Genomic DNA, 17,461 nt, shown 5'->3' on the forward strand with positions numbered 1-17,461 from the left:
TGCATTAATTGAGTCTGTTCATCCAAAAATTGTTGGAATAAGTGAGACATGGTTGGATGAGGATGATATCCTGACAAGAATAGAGATGGAAGGATATGATGCGTTTCATGAGGATAGAAAGAGTTATAGAAAGACAAAGTAGAGATGCAAGAGGGAAATAGTGCCTGTTGTTTTAAAGCAGTATGGTGTGAGATAGAGGTGAATAGAATGAAATACTTAGTTGGATGTTATAAACCTAGTAATGTGGATGGTAGTGACTATGAAATGTATAATCAAATTAGCCAAGCAAATAAGAAAAGGATGATTTTAACTATAGCAATACAGACTGGGATGATAAGATAGCAACTTGATAGCAACTTAAAGTAAAGAAAATGAGTTTCTGAGGGACAACCACCTCAGACAGTATATAACAGAAGGCACACAAGGACTGAGGGTTTTGGATTTGATCGTCTCATTAGAGAATGTAATTATAAACAAGGTTTCAAATCATCCTCAAGTTGGTGAGAGTGACCATGAAGTGATTACCTGGGTGGTTGCCAGCATTGTGAGCACCTCTGTGAGAAAAGGGTGTATGTGGAACTACAAGGCTGGTGATTATGAAGAGCTCAGGAGACAGCTTGCAGGTGTTGCATGGAATGAGGAGTTAGCTGGAAAAGAGATCAATGCAGCTTGAGGGATATTCAAGAACTATCTAGTATTACATGGGTCAGAAGGTTAAATATGAAATGGATGAATGAAGAGATTAAGCATATGTGATACAGAGAAAAAAGGTATTATGGAGGCAGCATAAGAGAAGTTGTAATAACCAATTTCACGAGGATCACAAAAACCAGGCAAGGAGAGTGACTTAGTTGGTAAGGGTAGCAAAAGTGATGTATGAGCAGCAGTTAGCTCATGAAGCCAAAAAGAATCCTACGGAGTTCTTACGTAGCAAGCAAAAAAAAAGAATGATTATGGAAAGATGACAATGATTGGAGAAAATGGTATAAGGACAACTGCTGCGGAAGATATAGTGGAGATACTTAATGAGCAGTTCATACTTGTGAATGTGACATCACGGAGAGACTGAGAGCTGTTGATGATGGGGAGGAGAGACTGACTGTAAGTGAGCAAGAGGTGTATGGGGAATTGAGCAAACTTCATGTCAATACGGCTTTGGGACTTGATAAGATATCACCACATATTCTGAAGGATTAGGCCAGGGAGTTGACATCTGCCTTGACATTTTTTTTTTTAATATGAGTCTTGCACTGGGTCAAGTCCAAAAGGAGTGGAAGGAGGGCAAGACTGTGCTGCTTCATAAGGGAGGTGATAGAACTCAAATTATAGGCCTATCTGTGTGTCAAGTATTGTGGTTAAGTTATTGAGAACTAGGATCCAGAAGTGGGTTGACAACAATGGTATTATCTTTCATGGACAGCATGGATTTGATAAAGGGAGGTCATGTTTTAGTAATCTACTTATTATTACAATAAGGTGATGGCTTCCTTGGACAGAGGAGAGAGATATACAGTAGTATACTTAGGTTTTGCAAAGGCTTTTGATTGATTACCGAATGATAAGTTGATAGTCAAACTAAAGCGGATGGGGTTGGATCAGAGACTGGCTATCTGAAAGGTATCAGCAAGTTTTTTTATGGGGGAGCAATATCCAGTGGTGTGCCTCAGGGGTCTGTTTTAGGTCTGCAAACAACTGAATGGGGATATTCAGTTGTTTGCAGATGATGCATAGTTGGGATGAACTATGAAGAGTAGAAAAGATGTTGTGGCCTTACAATAAGACGTGAATAAATCAAGTGAATGGGCACAGAAATGGGGATGCGAGTTCAATATAACACACTTAAGGCCAAAATTATGAGAAAACCACAAAGAATTCCTCACAGGTAACCACTTCATGATTACTCTTATCAGGAGTGAGTTTACACCTCATTTATAATGACATCTTCTGATGAGATGATCAAATCCAAGACCCTCAAGTCCTTGCATACCATCTGTTATATTCTGTTAAGATCACCCTTTTTCCCATTTGCTTGACTCATTTTGCTTATATATTTCATGGTTACTACTATCCACATTACCAGGTCAATAGCAACTTCCAACTAAGTACATGTATCCCTTGATTAACGCGATTAATTAATCCTTCGATGGTACAGCGTATATCAAAATTGTGTTAATCAAATATAATAATCAATGGTAAAAATTACAATTCGTCCATGATCGATTACTGTATTAATAATTCGTTTTATATAGTACTCTTTTAGGAAAGATAAAAATTAATGCAAAGTAAATGTTTAATAAATGCTTGTACCTACATTAGTTACTGCAATTTTTTATCAAAAAAGTTATGAGTCGATTGAACAGTTTTAGATTTTTTCTTATCAGCAGAAATTCTACAATAGCAAGCAAAATGACTCTCTAGACCTCGACAAACAAGCATTCTTCAATTAACATCTGGATCCATATCCATTACTTGCTGCTTAAGCGATTCTAAAGTGTGAAATATTCCATCCAGCTCTTTGATTGTTATCTCCTTTGTCTTCACATGCATGTTGTTATTCAATTTCAAGAAGATTGTTGTCACTGAAATCTTTTGAATTTGAATCCAATAATTCTTTAACATCTTCTGCATCAGCACCATCAAAACCAAGGTCTTCACCAACTGTAATGATTTCTTCAACCACGTTCTTCACAGGATTTTGAAAACCACCAAAGTCATTAGTGCATTTTGGCGAAAGGTTTTTCCAAACAGCTCTCATTCAGCTAGAAGACACTTGCTCCACGAGTCACGAATGTTTTCAATTGTGTGTTTAATGTTAACATTTATCCAAAATTCTTGGAGTGTAATTGCATTTTCTTCCATTGTTGTTTCTACTGCCTCTAAGAATGTCTTTTTAAGAAAATAGGCTTTGAAAGTTGCCATGTCCAGAGGTTGTAGCAATGATGTCATATTTGGTGGAAAAAATAAAACTTTCGCATTCTCACACAGATCATTAAGAGAATTTGGATGACCAGATGCATTATCTAAAAGCAAAAGAACTTTGAAAGCTAAGTTATTATTTCTCTTGCAATAAGCTTCGACTGCCGGACAAAAATAAGGCTTAAGCCAATCGAATAAGCTTTGGGTAACCCAAGCCTTCTGATTCGCCCACCGAATTACAGGTAAGGAGTTTTTGTTACATCCTTTTAAAGCCCTTGGGTTCTGGGTTCAATAGACAAGCAGTGGCTTCAATTTAAAATCTCCATTACCATTCCCTCAAAGCATAACAGTTAGACAATCTTTTGATACTTTATAATCAGGCTGCACACTGCTTCTTTTTTTGATATAAAAGTTCTAGATGGCATTTTTATCTGTAAAATTTAAGAAGAACGTAATTTGTAAATACAGCAGAATAATTGCAGCTTGTATGGGAAGAATGCTTAATTGGAGGAACGACGTCATCATGCTCACGACTTTGTCTCAGCCAGGAAACACTCCTCGAGGCTTGCATATTTTTGAGTTGGTAAATTTAAAGGTGCGATAATTAAAACTTGCCATGTATAAAAAGGAATTGTGGCAATCAATTTCGCTGAGTTAATCAAATCCCATGTTAAGCAAGGGATACCTCTATTTCATTCTATTCACCTCTATCTCATACCATACTGCCTTAAAATGACTGCCACTATTAGCTCCTTGCATCTCTACCTTGTATGGGCATAACTCTTTTTCTATCACCATATCATTTTTACATAACGGTTTCACTCATGTAAGGAAAAACTAAATATAATTATATATATATATAATATCTAATCCACTTATTAGATGTGACTTCTCCATATCTTTCAATAGCTATTTCTTTTTCTCCTTACCACACACATTCACTTCCTCTTTGAGTATCAAGCTTTCTCATGTTGTGTCTCCTTGTCCACCCTGAGCTTCACCCGTTTCTCTGTTTGTCTTGCACTCTTGTTCTCTTTCTTACACCCAAAAGAAAATTTTTAAAAAAAAAATCACCATGGGCATTATTTATGTAATAAGTTAACTTTTATGACAAACATAAATGATTAAGTGAAGTCATAAATAATGACTCAGTTACAATATTTCAATAGCTGTGTCTATGAAACTCTTAGGAAGTTTATGCTTTCTTTTTCTGTATTACCATCAGAAAAAAAATTCTTTAGTTTTAAACTTTATTTTTTATTGAAATAAAACTCTGTTAGTGAAATTTCAGTATGTGAGTTTTAATTATTTTAACAGCCATTACTGTTAAAACTCATTGGAAGATTTTTCACTTAGTTATACTATAAATTTAAAGATGTCAAGAAATTATATTCTTGGTTTGATCCTTTATCCAAGTGTAAGCAAACAAAGTTTGTACCTGAAGTATTTTTAGGACGGGCAACTCATATATAGAGGCTAATGACTTCACATCACTTGCCTTAGTATCCCATAATGTAAATCACATATCCTTCCAGACATGTATAATACTATGCATTATGAGAAGGGTCACTACTCAGACCGGTTTCAACCTCTATTGAGGTCCCATCAGTGGTTAATTTAAGTAATGCAGAAATCATATTTCCATATACGAGTAACCAAAAGGTAACTTCTGCATTACTTCAACCTTGGTATCACTTCTGGATATGGCTCCCACTATAAATCTTTTCTTTAGTATAAACATTTTCATCGATATGTATCATAAACAGCATTTTTAGTGTTATTCAGAACCTTGTTATGCATATTTTTTTTCATATTCAGTTAGTAACTGAGAGCAGCTTTTATTTTATATATATGAAATTAATACTGGCAATAAACCATGTGAAAAAAAAAAAGTATTAATTTTATAATTATGAATGCTACAAGCTATGGGAATATAAACTCTCTAGCTTTCATTTCAGTTTGTTTTAAATTAAAAAAAAAAAAAAAAATTTAACTACTCTAAGTTTCATCTATAGTACTTTTATACTGGAATTTTAGATTTTAACGTGAGCTTTATCCAAAATTACATTAGTTATTTGTGCTTTTCTTTACTATTTCACTATTACTTTCATATGCACTATATTGAAGTTATGTTAGTTCCAAACTTCAGTTTTCATTCATACTTTAGATTCTTCAAACATGAATCGCAGTTATTTATTATTATTATTATTATTATTATTATTATATCACACCTCCAGGGATTCCAAAGACTCATCGGGGGAGGGCATCTACTCTACACTACTCGACCAACCTTCATCATCTAACACCAACGCCATCTACTGCCGACTACTACCACCACTAGTACTTTCACAGACAATCGCAAACATGCATGCCCACGGTGGGATTCGAACCTACAGCCTTTTGGCTGGAGAGCAAATACGTTAACCACTCGGCCAACCAGGCCAACTCACATTTCTCACATTTATGTGAGAAACAATGAATTCCAACAATTGCACTGAAGCTTAGTGTGAAATAAGTTCTAAAATTCAATTCCAATATCATCTTGGGATTGCCCCCTTCCTCAGAATACAGGAAAGGGGAATTTTTTTTTTTTAATTGACTAAATTGAACCCTGTGTTATAATAAACTATTTCTCTGGTCTACTACAGGGTATAACCACTGTAACTACAATACACTAAACTAAACTCTTTATTTTGTTGAACTCTTGCCATTTTGACATCTATAAATTAAAATCGGATGGAATATGTGGATATACCTGTGCACAACACTCTGAGCAAATTACTGTCAAAAATTTGGTTTGACACATATGCACATTTATAATATTCACTTTTTGGAGAAACTCTGCATACCAATTATTATTATAAAGATAATTAAGAATTTATGAAATTTAGACCAATCTGTCAAAATAAATTCTACAATTTGTAAATAAACAGAACCCTAATCACTGATTTTATATACAAATTTAATGCAATGGTACCACAGTTATGTCATAAAATTTTTATTTCACTAGGAGTTGTGAGCACAAATATGAACAATTAAAGGAACTTATTTATACATTTTATGTTAATTTCACTACATTAAAGGCTTACTTTTTTTGCATACTCCATGGCATTCTGAATTTTGATAGCAAATTCTGATCCAACATCCCACACAAGCCTTTGAGGAAGTTTCACCTTTCTCTGTTTGAAAGTTTTACTAGGTGGCATGCTAATTCCTTTCTCATCATAAACTTTTTCAAGGACCCTGAAAATTTTTTTTTTAAATTCAGTACTAAGCATAATTTATCTCATTACAAATGCCTAAAGAGAAAATTTATAATTTATATACATATGTATATATACAAGAACATACATAAAATAATTAAAGTGAACAAGTATTTTTTATTTGCTCTATATAGATGTGACTACTGTGCGTTAGTCACTGCTTATTTAAAAGCAACCTATTTTTCATATTCTTTCTAGCACTATTAGACAAAACTCTTTACATATACAATAGTAGTTACGAAAGAGTAACAACAGTCAAGTATTACTTTAGGAGTGGTAAGCAGCTGCTGAAGAAGTCCTATCAGCAAAGATATCATTTATCAATCATTCTTTTATTTGTTTTAGCAATTAAAAGAAATTACTCATAAACTAGATCTACAGGAACCATTTGTGATGAAGCTTGTGCTGGTAGACCAATTTTGGGAGAAAATGATTTAAAGGAGTTACCATGAAATATTTTACCATACAATCTAAAATTTTAACTGTTACAAAACAATAATTTAATAAAAAATAACTAACACTGAGTTAATAGGTCATAATAATTATTTAATAAAACCTTCTAGTTTTGCCACTTAAGCTAGTGGCTTTATCTGGGTTAGGATGAACACAAATATACAACAAGCATTAAATATGAATCATTACATAACTAAAAACACAGCATATGAAGGAATCATTACACAAACATATAAGTAAAACAGAAACTAGTATGTTTTATTAAATAATTATTACGACCTATAAACCCGGTGTTAGTTATTTTTTATTACATTAGTTTTTTGGTTGAAAATAATTAACAAAACAATGATTTATTGGTCAAATTTATTATTAGTAGGAAATCATGCCACTTGAATGTTTTTTCTGCAAGTGAATGACTTCCATTATCGAAGAGGATGACAAGATTTGGTGGATTTGTTCTAGTCTCACAAAGTATGGTTTCATATGACAAGGGTACAATACCAATCACAAATAATGGATACTGGACATACAAATCCTTGTATGTCCAGTATCTTGTATCTTCAAAGAAACATTACTACATTCACAGAAAATTTGTATTCATGAGATCAGAACTGAGTTTTTTTATACATTTTTCATACAACTGTGAGAGGCAATCATTAACCTTCAATTCAATGACAGTAAATGAACAAGAAATCAGAGAAGCTGGTTTCATCATGATAATATTAATAGAATGTACGTAAACGTCAATAAAATGAAGGAGCGAGTGCTGTATGGGGATTCGCTATTAAGAGGCGTAATAATTGAGAGTTTAACGAAGTCGTACCAGCCGGGTGCAAACATAAAGGACGTCAGCGAATCTATTCGACTGCAAAAACAGAGGGTGAAAGAGATGATAATAGTGGCAGGAACGAATGATTTGAAAGAGGACAAAATGGAAATGATAGAGGATGTGAGGGAGTTGTTTGAGGTAGCAAAAGAGAAGAGTGAGAGAGTTAGGATGGTGAGTATCTTACCGCGGTATGACAGCGAAGTGTTTAGAAGGAGGGCCATAATTGCCAATGACTTTATGCGTGGGTTATGCATGGAGAGTGGTGTGGAATTTGTGGATGTGTGGAATGAGTTCGATGGGCGAAAGGACTTATATAAGATGGATGGGTTACATTTGAATGGAGTTGGTGTACGGAGACTTGAAAGAGTGTTGATGAATGATGTGGAAGTGGATGTACAGACTCAGGGAAACTAGATTTATTAAGAGGGGGGGGAGTCCCCCCCCCCCCCCACCCCCCCCCCCCCCCACCCCCCCCCCCCCCCACCCCCCCCCCCCCCCACCCCCCCCCCCCCCCACCCCCCCCCCCCCCCACCCCCCCCCCCCCCCACCCCCCCCCCCCCCCACCCCCCCCCCCCCCCACCCCCCCCCCCCCCCACCCCCCCCCCCCCCCACCCCCCCCCCCCCCCACCCCCCCCCCCCCCCACCCCCCCCCCCCCCCACCCCCCCCCCCCCCCACCCCCCCCCCCCCCCACCCCCCCCCCCCCCCACCCCCCCCCCCCCCCACCCCCCCCCCCCCCCACCCCCCCCCCCCCCCACCCCCCCCCCCCCCCACCCCCCCCCCCCCCCACCCCCCCCCCCCCCCACCCCCCCCCCCCCCCACCCCCCCCCCCCCCCACCCCCCCCCCCCCCCACCCCCCCCCCCCCCCACCCCCCCCCCCCCCCACCCCCCCCCCCCCCCACCCCCCCCCCCCCCCACCCCCCCCCCCCCCCACCCCCAAAACATAATCAAAACTTGACCTTGAGTTAAATGCAAAAAAACTTGCCTCATGCTCAAACAGCACTCAAGCCTTTTGGTCCTTCTTCTTTAGCTACCAGGTGCAATTGTTCCTTCCATGTTTCTGCCTCTTTCACATCCAGATAGTAACAGCACCTCAAGATAAAGATATAACTTTTGTATCCACAACCAAGGAAAATCAACTCCCACTATACCACAAATAACTCGCTAATTCCTCCTTTGACCTAATTAGACATCAAAAGAATCCTCGATAATTTAGATGCTAATGTCTCCTAGTCCAGGTGGAATACTTGTCCTTGAGTAGTAACACCTACTGTGTATTGCTGACATAACTGTCATGCTCATCTGGTATCACCCAAACAGCACAAATGCAAGCCTGCATCCATGCCAGTCACTGAAAATGAAGATTAAAGGTCAGCCATCAAGCTATCACAATGCCAATGCCTTCATCTCAATCCTCTTGAAAATATGACAAGGATCATAAAAAAGCTAACTTCACTACCTGAAGGCTCACTAATTAATTAGTAACAACCACTATGGATTTTTTTGCTCTCGTTCAACAGCACATATCCTAGCTGACCTTATTCAACTTTGAACACAAGCCATGTAAAAAGTCTTGAGATACTCATGTGGTCAATCTCAACATTTCCAAGCTATTTAATCAGACCTTGCATACAGATCTCTGTAAAATTCTATGATTTATTCAGATATATTTATGAACTTGCTTTTTTTTTTACTGTATCATTAAAATGTATTAAAGCAATTAATCGTTAAGAAATTTGTTTAAAATTGTTTTAATTTTTGCAGTGTAAAATTTTTGAAATGAAATTTTAAGATATAAGCAATTTTATCAATGTATTGGTAATTTCTATTGTGTTCACAAGGCCCATGATGGCTATCCACTGCATCAATAGTGGACTGTATTGCCCCCTCGCACTTACCATTTTGCCAAACATCTTTTCTGTCATGTTTGACATTTCACTGGCCACACTACTCTTATATTATGAACACTGACTTTAAACAGAAAATTAAAAATCTGTGTCTGTTGGATAATGAAATTATGATTTTTCACCAACATATCAGTTTTTACAATCTACTTCCCCAGAAGACAGAAGACACTGCTAACCTATTTAAATTAACTATCAATGCAGGCTATTTAATATGGCAGAATAAATTGTTCAAACAAATCAAAGGATCAGCAATGGGCAGTCCTATCTCACCTGCTTTAGCTGATTATTTCATGGAGCATTTTTTTTTCTTTAATTTTGTTGAAGCCAAATACGAAATATCTTTACTGTTTGTTCTCAGTCAGAGTCAAAATTATTACAATTCATGGATAAAATAAACTCTTGGTACCGCCACATAAAGTTCACTATTGAATGTGAATTCACCAATTCTTCCCTTTTTGGACTCTTAATAATTCAAAATCCTACAAGTCATCTTGAATTTTTGGCTTATCAAAAAACCAACCTTTACTGACAGATACATCCATTCATCCTCACACCATCATTCATCACATGGATAGGTATTATCAAAAGTCTTGTACATAGAGATCATGCAATCTGCTATTCTGATTCCTTTTGTTAGATGAATTAAATAAAATTAAAAGCAATCTGATGTCTAATAGACACAATGAAACTATCATTAAGAAAATTATAATCCATCACCAGACCACCATCCAATGTGAAAAAAATTTCCATAATCATATTTGTTCAGATATTCCTTTAAGGAAAATCTAAACAAATAGTATGGATTATTCACAAATTCAATTTCATTGTATTCACATTAACACCTCTCTCCTTACCAGGTGTCTATTAAGTACTCTGTTCATGTCAGTTTTGTTACTTTGGAAAGACTAGCCACTCTCCTTTGATTAGAATCCAAGAACATCATGACTATATTGCATTTTTGGAATCCAACAAGTTTAGCATTGCTACTCATGCCACCGATACTAGACAAAGAATTCTTTGGAACAAGACCAAGATTCTTCATTCTTGCAGATTTAAATTTGATTGTCTTTTCCTTGAAACATATGAAGCACAACGAAATTGTGAAGCTTAATCGCTCTGACTGTATGCCAATTTCAAAGTTTTGGTAAGTAATTACCATTATCTGTTCATAAATTTTTTAGGTTAATTGCAGAAACTTTCACATTTGTTCCTTTGAACTCTAATAGTGCATTCCTGTGAACTCAGCTTCACAAGCTAGTAAGCAAATGTTATGCAACTCACTCTTAAGATTGATGTTTTGAATGTAGTTACAATCATTTCTTCTTTCTCACCGGATCTCATTTCACTTCCTTTCACATCTAATAATATCAGTATCTCTTCTTCAGAATTCTCTTCTTGAGATGACATTAGGGAGCAGTACATCTCGAGACTCTCCCTCTCAAAATGTCTGATGTTACCCAAAAGAGAATAGCCCACTTTATAACCAGTTCCCCCATCTGTATGATTCACTTCTAAGACTTTCTCATAATCAATGTTTCTGCATAATGCCTTTTCTATAGGTATTTTCATAGATGCCATTTCAATGGAACTGCTTACCACCATTTCAACATCTTCCACTAAAAAACATGTAAAAACACAAGCAACTGCAGGTCAATATTTATACATAGTTTAACTTCAAACTTAATGAAACAACTTTTCATCTTCTTTTTTTTAATACCATATATCTCTGTTCTTTAGAACAAATCATTCCACACCATTTTTTCCAAGGACTCCTGTGCTTTCATACTGTTCAAGAAATACATCATCAGATAGTTCTTTTTCTCTCAATCAACTTGTCCGTATAAGACACTACTATGTTCTAGTAACTTGTAACTTCTTGTTAACTTCACATATATGAAGTTAACATTATCCTTAACATATTAAACATTTCTCACTGATTACTGTGATTAAAACTTTATTTTTATTACATTTCTAAATATGATTGTGATATATTTCTTAAAATATGCAATTAAATTCCACCTCACCAAATGAAAAGAACTACTGAATAAGTAACAGATCAGAAGCTTTCCCAACAAAAAATAAAAATAAAAATAAATAAATCTGACATTTTATTATCAATTTAATTGATAATGAAATTATCACTACTCAAATTGATTAATCCTGATGGATTAATCAATTTGAGTAGTGATCCTGTGCTTCTACAAAAACTAACAATCATCACCACAAATTTCCATAGTTACATTTCAAAGAAATACAATAAAGAAACTGTTTTAATTTAATATATATATATATATATATATATATATATATATATAAAGAAAAAGAGCAAACCTTGTTTTATATAAAATGGATTCCTGTGTTGATAAACAAGCATTTCCTTTAGATTTAGACTGTTTCACTAATGAGGGCTGTGCTGTGGATGTGATCTGTGGTGATGAGAGTGATGGAGATGATTCGAGAATTCCTGACAAAATAAAAACAAAACATTTTACATTATGATACCAGTGAATATTATTACAATACCAAATAGAAATATCCTTTGCTGTACCACATTAAATCACAATCACATAATATTATTCTGAAAAGAACTCAAGAAATCTTTCAAAAAAATAAAGTAAACAATAGCTGTTTAAATGAAAAAAGCAAAACATAGGTAGAACAAATGATTTAAACTTAAACACCCAAATAACCCGGTCATATACTAATATATTAACTGCTTTAATGTAATGTTGATGAATATGGTGTTATTTCTGTTCATGAATTTACAATAATGAAAGGAAATTATATGCTTCCCTTCTTTCATGTGAGAGAATTTAAAATTGCCTTGAATTAAGATTGTCACATTTTCATAGGGAATGCAGAAATGTATGAAATGACTTAACACTTAAGTGAATATTAAAATTTAACTACATACAGATGTTCCAAAAATATCAGAGTAATATCATGTGCTGGAAATCACAACTACAAAAATTTGAGATAAGAACTATTGCCCATCATACAAAAACACAAAAATACTTGGACCAAAAGCACAGTTTGGTTTTTAAACATTTTGTGGCTATCCTGTTCTTATACAGAAGGCATAAAATTTGTTTTGTTTTCAAGATAATGAAAGAATCTTTGTTATTTCCAAACAATGAAATAACAAAGATTCTTCAAATTTATATTTGTATAGTTCAAGTGCACACCTTCATAATAAAGGAGATAAAGCTAGTCTTCAGTTGTTTCGGCTCAAACCCAACATTTTAGTATTTACTATTTAATATTTCCTTCAGTGATCTCGTTTTAAAATTTTCATATTTCTACATGCCTAATTTGCCCATACACACATTTTTGATGTAATCCCCAGATGGTCTTGCTCAAGGAGTATAAAATTTGGTAAACTAGAAAGATGGGGGATTGGACCTTTCAATTCAAGAACAGATTGCAAACTTTTCATTCAATACAATTACTTAAAACACTGAAGAAAGAGAGCAGTGCCATGTTGTTAAGAAATTATATTATCTTCTGCTTCTTTCTCTAAGAGGAGGAAAACATAATTTGCAATGTCCAGATAAATCATTGTCATAATATGTATGCGACAAAAAGGCAAGTTCTACGATTATGCCATGAAGCATCCCACATTAAACTCCCACTTTCAGAGTTGTGGATGAGCACATCCATGACTCTTAAGTTTGACATAATTGCCAAAAAATTATGCCTATGAAAACATCCTTTGAAAAAAATAAAAATAGCTTTTGTTGAAGGAAAAAAAAGGAAAAAGCTATGTTCAGCTTGTGTCAGCAATTCTCCAACAAACAAAATTAAAATGTTTCTTTGTATCTATCATACAAATATTTTGTATGCATTTAAATGTTAGTAATCCTGCAAACCTGATCCCACTATTTGTACATTATAGAATTCTTTGGTCAACATTTTCTTTTTGATGTTCTTGGTTGTATGCAAAACATTCACTAAATTTGTGAACCGCTTTCTGACTGTTACATGATTAGGAGGCTGTAATCATCTAAAATGCTCACTGCAGAAAATTTGCAGATTTACTCTTTACTAGTCAAAGGATGCTGGGCTTTTTCTCTTGTACTGGAGTTGAAAGATCACGTCAATATCAGATATGCTATGCAACTTTGTTGCTATTTATCAGACAAGGTGTAGTAAGACAGATATTTATACACTCTGAGAGTTGCTATTCCTTTAACTGTTTTCTTCATTCGGATACATGTAGTTTTGAATATAATGCCTCTGAACACCCAGAACAAATTTTGTGGGCACCCTATCCTTAGGTCACTATAAATAAAACACAAATGCATTCAACTGCTTGGAGAAATAAGAGATTAGGCATTTCTTTTGCAAAAATTTTTCCCAAGTAAGAAATAGATCATATTAACTAAAAATATATGTTGTTTAAAACCTGGATGAATAAACACATTGTTTAATAATAAGTGGAATAAGATACTTCCCTATATTCATTTGATGCCTTTCTTTTTTACTTCTAATTCACTAGTACTTTTTAAAAATTTACCTTCTTCCAAAACTGTACATAATATTTTAATTTTACTTATGTTATAAATTTATTAGTATATTATTTTATAAACAATGATCATGCACTTTGGCATGATCATTAAAGCAGCATTCTGCTGATTTAAAGCTTGTCCTAGTAAATGCATATAATAACATATTTTACTTGGAAAAAAAAATCACCATGTGATCATGCAATTGCTATGGAAGGACAGTCAGCAAAAGTTGGCAAGTGAGTGGAGCAGTGCAGAAAGATAAGTAATTTTTTTTTCGAATTTAGTTAATAATGCCTAATAGAGCAATTGGAGGCAAGATGCCTTTGTTATGGGTAATTTTAATATGGAAGCTTGCTTGGCGGGGGGGGGGGATGTGTGAAATGTATTCATTTAAAAAAACATGAAATTGTGGAAGGAAAGTAAAACTGGTGAGTGAATATGCAAGGGGATGTTTTGAGAATGAGTCAGTTGTGTGGAGAGAGCAGAAATATGTGGCAAAGGAGTGAAGAATATTTACAAAAGGCAGAAAAATGTGTCAGTTCCACACATCCTATACTGTAGTGTGTGTGTGCTTTGAAATAATACTAGATTGAATATCCACTTGATTTTTATAATATAAGAAATTAATTTTATCTAGAAATTGAAGTGGTTTGCTTTCAGTGTGAGACCAGACTGCAAAGATATTAAAACATAGAAAAGTGTGAGGTCAAAGAGACATTTGATCCTCTAAATGCTCCATAAAATAATCAGCCAAAGCAAGTGATATAGGACCACCCATCGCAGTACCCTCGATCTGGTGAAATAATTTATAGTGCCAAATAAAATAACCAGCATTGATAGTAAACTTGAACCTAATGATGCCATCAGGGAAATCTGCTTGTAATAGCTACAGAGTTTCTTGAAGTGATATATTTGTAAACAGTGAAACTACATCAAAGGAAACCATCATTTAAGACACATGCGAAGATGAAAATCTTTAATTTTTTCTTTGAAGTCAGAACTATTTTTGATAGTTTTGACTTCATGCCATCGAAGAGTCCTTCAATGTCAATGTCCAAATAATAAGTAGGAGATCCTATGAAATAACTGTTACACGTAACAGATAACCAGATTTTTGGACTTTAGGAAGGCCAAAAATACATCAGGGATGAGCATGAATCCATAACTTTTCAATACTAGTAGTATCTAAGGAATATGTTTGATCTAATAATTTATTTCATTTGTTTAGCTGGCTTTCCATAGGAATCTCTGTCGATTATACTATAAGTAGATCTATTTCATAATCTACCTGAAATAATTTATTATGTCAGCAGATCAAAGGTACTGCAATGGATAGTCCTAGATCACCTGCTTTGCCTGATTATTTTATGAAGCATTTAGAGGATTGGATTTCTAACACCAGTTCTCCTCGAATGCATTCTGCTACGTTTTGGGGATGATATCTTTGCAATCAGGTCTCACTCTGAAAGAGAACTACCTTGATTTCTGGATAATATTAACTCCTGATATACTCACATCAAGTTCCCAATAAATGTGATTCTAACAACAGTCTCCACTTTTTGGATGCTTTAATACATCATAACTCCACTGGTAATATTGAATTTTCAGGAAGCCATCATCATTATCAAAAGCCTTGTGCACTGAGCACACATAATTTGTTCTTCTCAGTCTCTTCTATTAGAAAAATTAAATAAAATAAAACTTACTCCATTAAGTAATATAGTAAAATTAAGCAAGACTTTGATACAGAAAATATCTGATAATTATCATCTGTCTCCCAGACTGCAATCTGATATTAACAGGATCTGAATATCCTACCTTAAAGGAACATCTAAAAAATATCAAGGATCCTTTGCAGATATAATCTGTATACCACCTTCAATCCCTTAACTAACCTACAGTGCAAATATACTATAGGTTTACTAATGCCTTTTGTGGGTGGGAACCTCAGATGAAAATCTGAGGTTCCCACCCACAAATATTAAAAAAAAAAAAAATCCAGCCTGCAAGTTGTTCATCTTTCTTACTACCTATCAAAGATGCGTTATCACCTCTATCCTCGCCTGGTGTTTATCAAACATCCTGTTCTTGTCACCTTTGCTACTTTGGATGGACTGGCCATTATGCTACAATTAGAAGCCAACAACATTAAGAGTATATAAGACTTTTGGAATCTGAAGGTTCAGACCTTACTTCTGATGCCATCGACAACAGACAGAGTTCACTATAACTATACCAAGATGCTCAACTACAGTAATTCCAATTTTGATTGTCTATTTTTTTGAATTGTGTGAAGCCTTATGCCACCATCCTAATCTTAACTGGGCAGACTTTATGCCTATCTCTAAGTTTTGGAAAGTGACTGCTGTTAATTATTTTAAATTTGTTAAAAAATTAATTAATCAATTATACATCTATACCGAATTCTCAGAACTCTGTTTCCCCCTACTATGCAGCTACGACTGAGACATTTTATACACATGCTGTATAATATGTCTTGTTCTTGTATTCATAATTTAAATGCTGTCACCTCATGACATATTGGATAAAATATACAGGAGTAAAAAATTCTACATAATTTTCTGTTACATGTGTGAAGACATTATTTAAAATGGTATACTAGGCACAGGAATATATGAACACACAAACATCAACAAATTAGCATGATTAGTTCAGGTTGTTGTTTTAAGGATACTTGCGACATAAGACTGAATGATATAATCACGTAATCACAAGAAAGATATTTATTTAACCAAATATTTCGGTCTGGAAATAGCAGACCATCGTCGGTGGTATTACAAGAACAGTTTAAAAAATATACAAGCTAGAATACTAACAATAGATCGTTGAAATTAGAACATGCCGCGTGATGTTATATCACTAAGTATGAAACGAAATATTTTGAAGTAGAAACATGATTGAATTTGCTATTAAAAAAAAAAAAAAAAAAATTAATGAGTAATCTTGATTAGGCTTTCCCAGATTTTTGATATAGATATGCAGTCATTACGATTCAGGTTGGGATGATGGAGCAAGGCCTCCACGCTTTCCTTGAACAAACGCTTTGAACCTGTAACGGGATCTATGTAAGAGGCGCGTCTTGGACCAAAGGATGCTGTGGTCAGTTTCAATCCCGTGTTGAGCCAAACCAGACTTTTCAGGTTTATTGTGAAGAATGGATGATTGATGTTCTTGGATTCTTTTTTCAAGAGAACGTCCAGTCTGTCCAAAGTAAGAGAGATCACAGTTGCAAGGAATTTGATAAACTCCAGGAAGAGATAAAGTTGAGCGTTTGTCTTTAGGAGAAGGAAAATGAGAAGACAATTTGTTAATAGGAGAATACGTAGCTGTTAAATCATATTTCTTCAAAATTCTTGCGATAGGTTCTGAAATACCGGAGATTTAAGGAATAGGTACTCGACGTATTGAATCTTTGTTGTTTTGTGGAGGATTATAAGATGTAAGAAGACGTTGAATACTTTTTTCAGAAAAGCCATTGAGTTTCATGTGTTGCTGGATAGTAGAAAGTTCTTTCTGTAGATAATCAAAAGTAGAACAATTAGTTTTGGCTCTTTTGATGAGACATT

The 17,461-nt window shown here is 34.9% G+C and overlaps 1 protein-coding gene and 1 long non-coding RNA gene across 2 annotated transcripts in view; both read right to left on the bottom strand.

The window, feature by feature from the left end:
- The window catches only part of LOC150098958 (carnitine O-palmitoyltransferase 1, muscle isoform-like), an 87,612-nt gene extending 81,476 nt beyond the window's left edge, over positions 1-6,136 (bottom strand). The window contains exon 1 of the mRNA XM_090405415.1: positions 6,006-6,136. Coding sequence (XP_090261541.1) covers positions 6,006-6,122 — 117 coding nt within the window. The 5' untranslated portion in view covers positions 6,123-6,136. The remainder of the gene's footprint in view (positions 1-6,005) is intronic.
- Positions 6,137-11,729: 5,593 nt separating this feature from the next.
- The window catches only part of LOC150098959 (uncharacterized), an 89,596-nt gene continuing 83,864 nt past the window's right edge, over positions 11,730-17,461 (bottom strand). The window contains exon 4 of the long non-coding RNA XR_016549448.1: positions 11,730-11,830. This is a non-coding gene — a long non-coding RNA (uncharacterized LOC150098959). The remainder of the gene's footprint in view (positions 11,831-17,461) is intronic.

The sequence above is a fragment of the Typopeltis vanoorti genome, chromosome 15 (genome assembly GCF_054136105.1).
Source record: "Typopeltis vanoorti isolate ZY-2024b chromosome 15, IOZ_Tvanoo_1.0, whole genome shotgun sequence".
Taxonomy (NCBI): domain Eukaryota; kingdom Metazoa; phylum Arthropoda; class Arachnida; order Uropygi; family Thelyphonidae; genus Typopeltis; species Typopeltis vanoorti.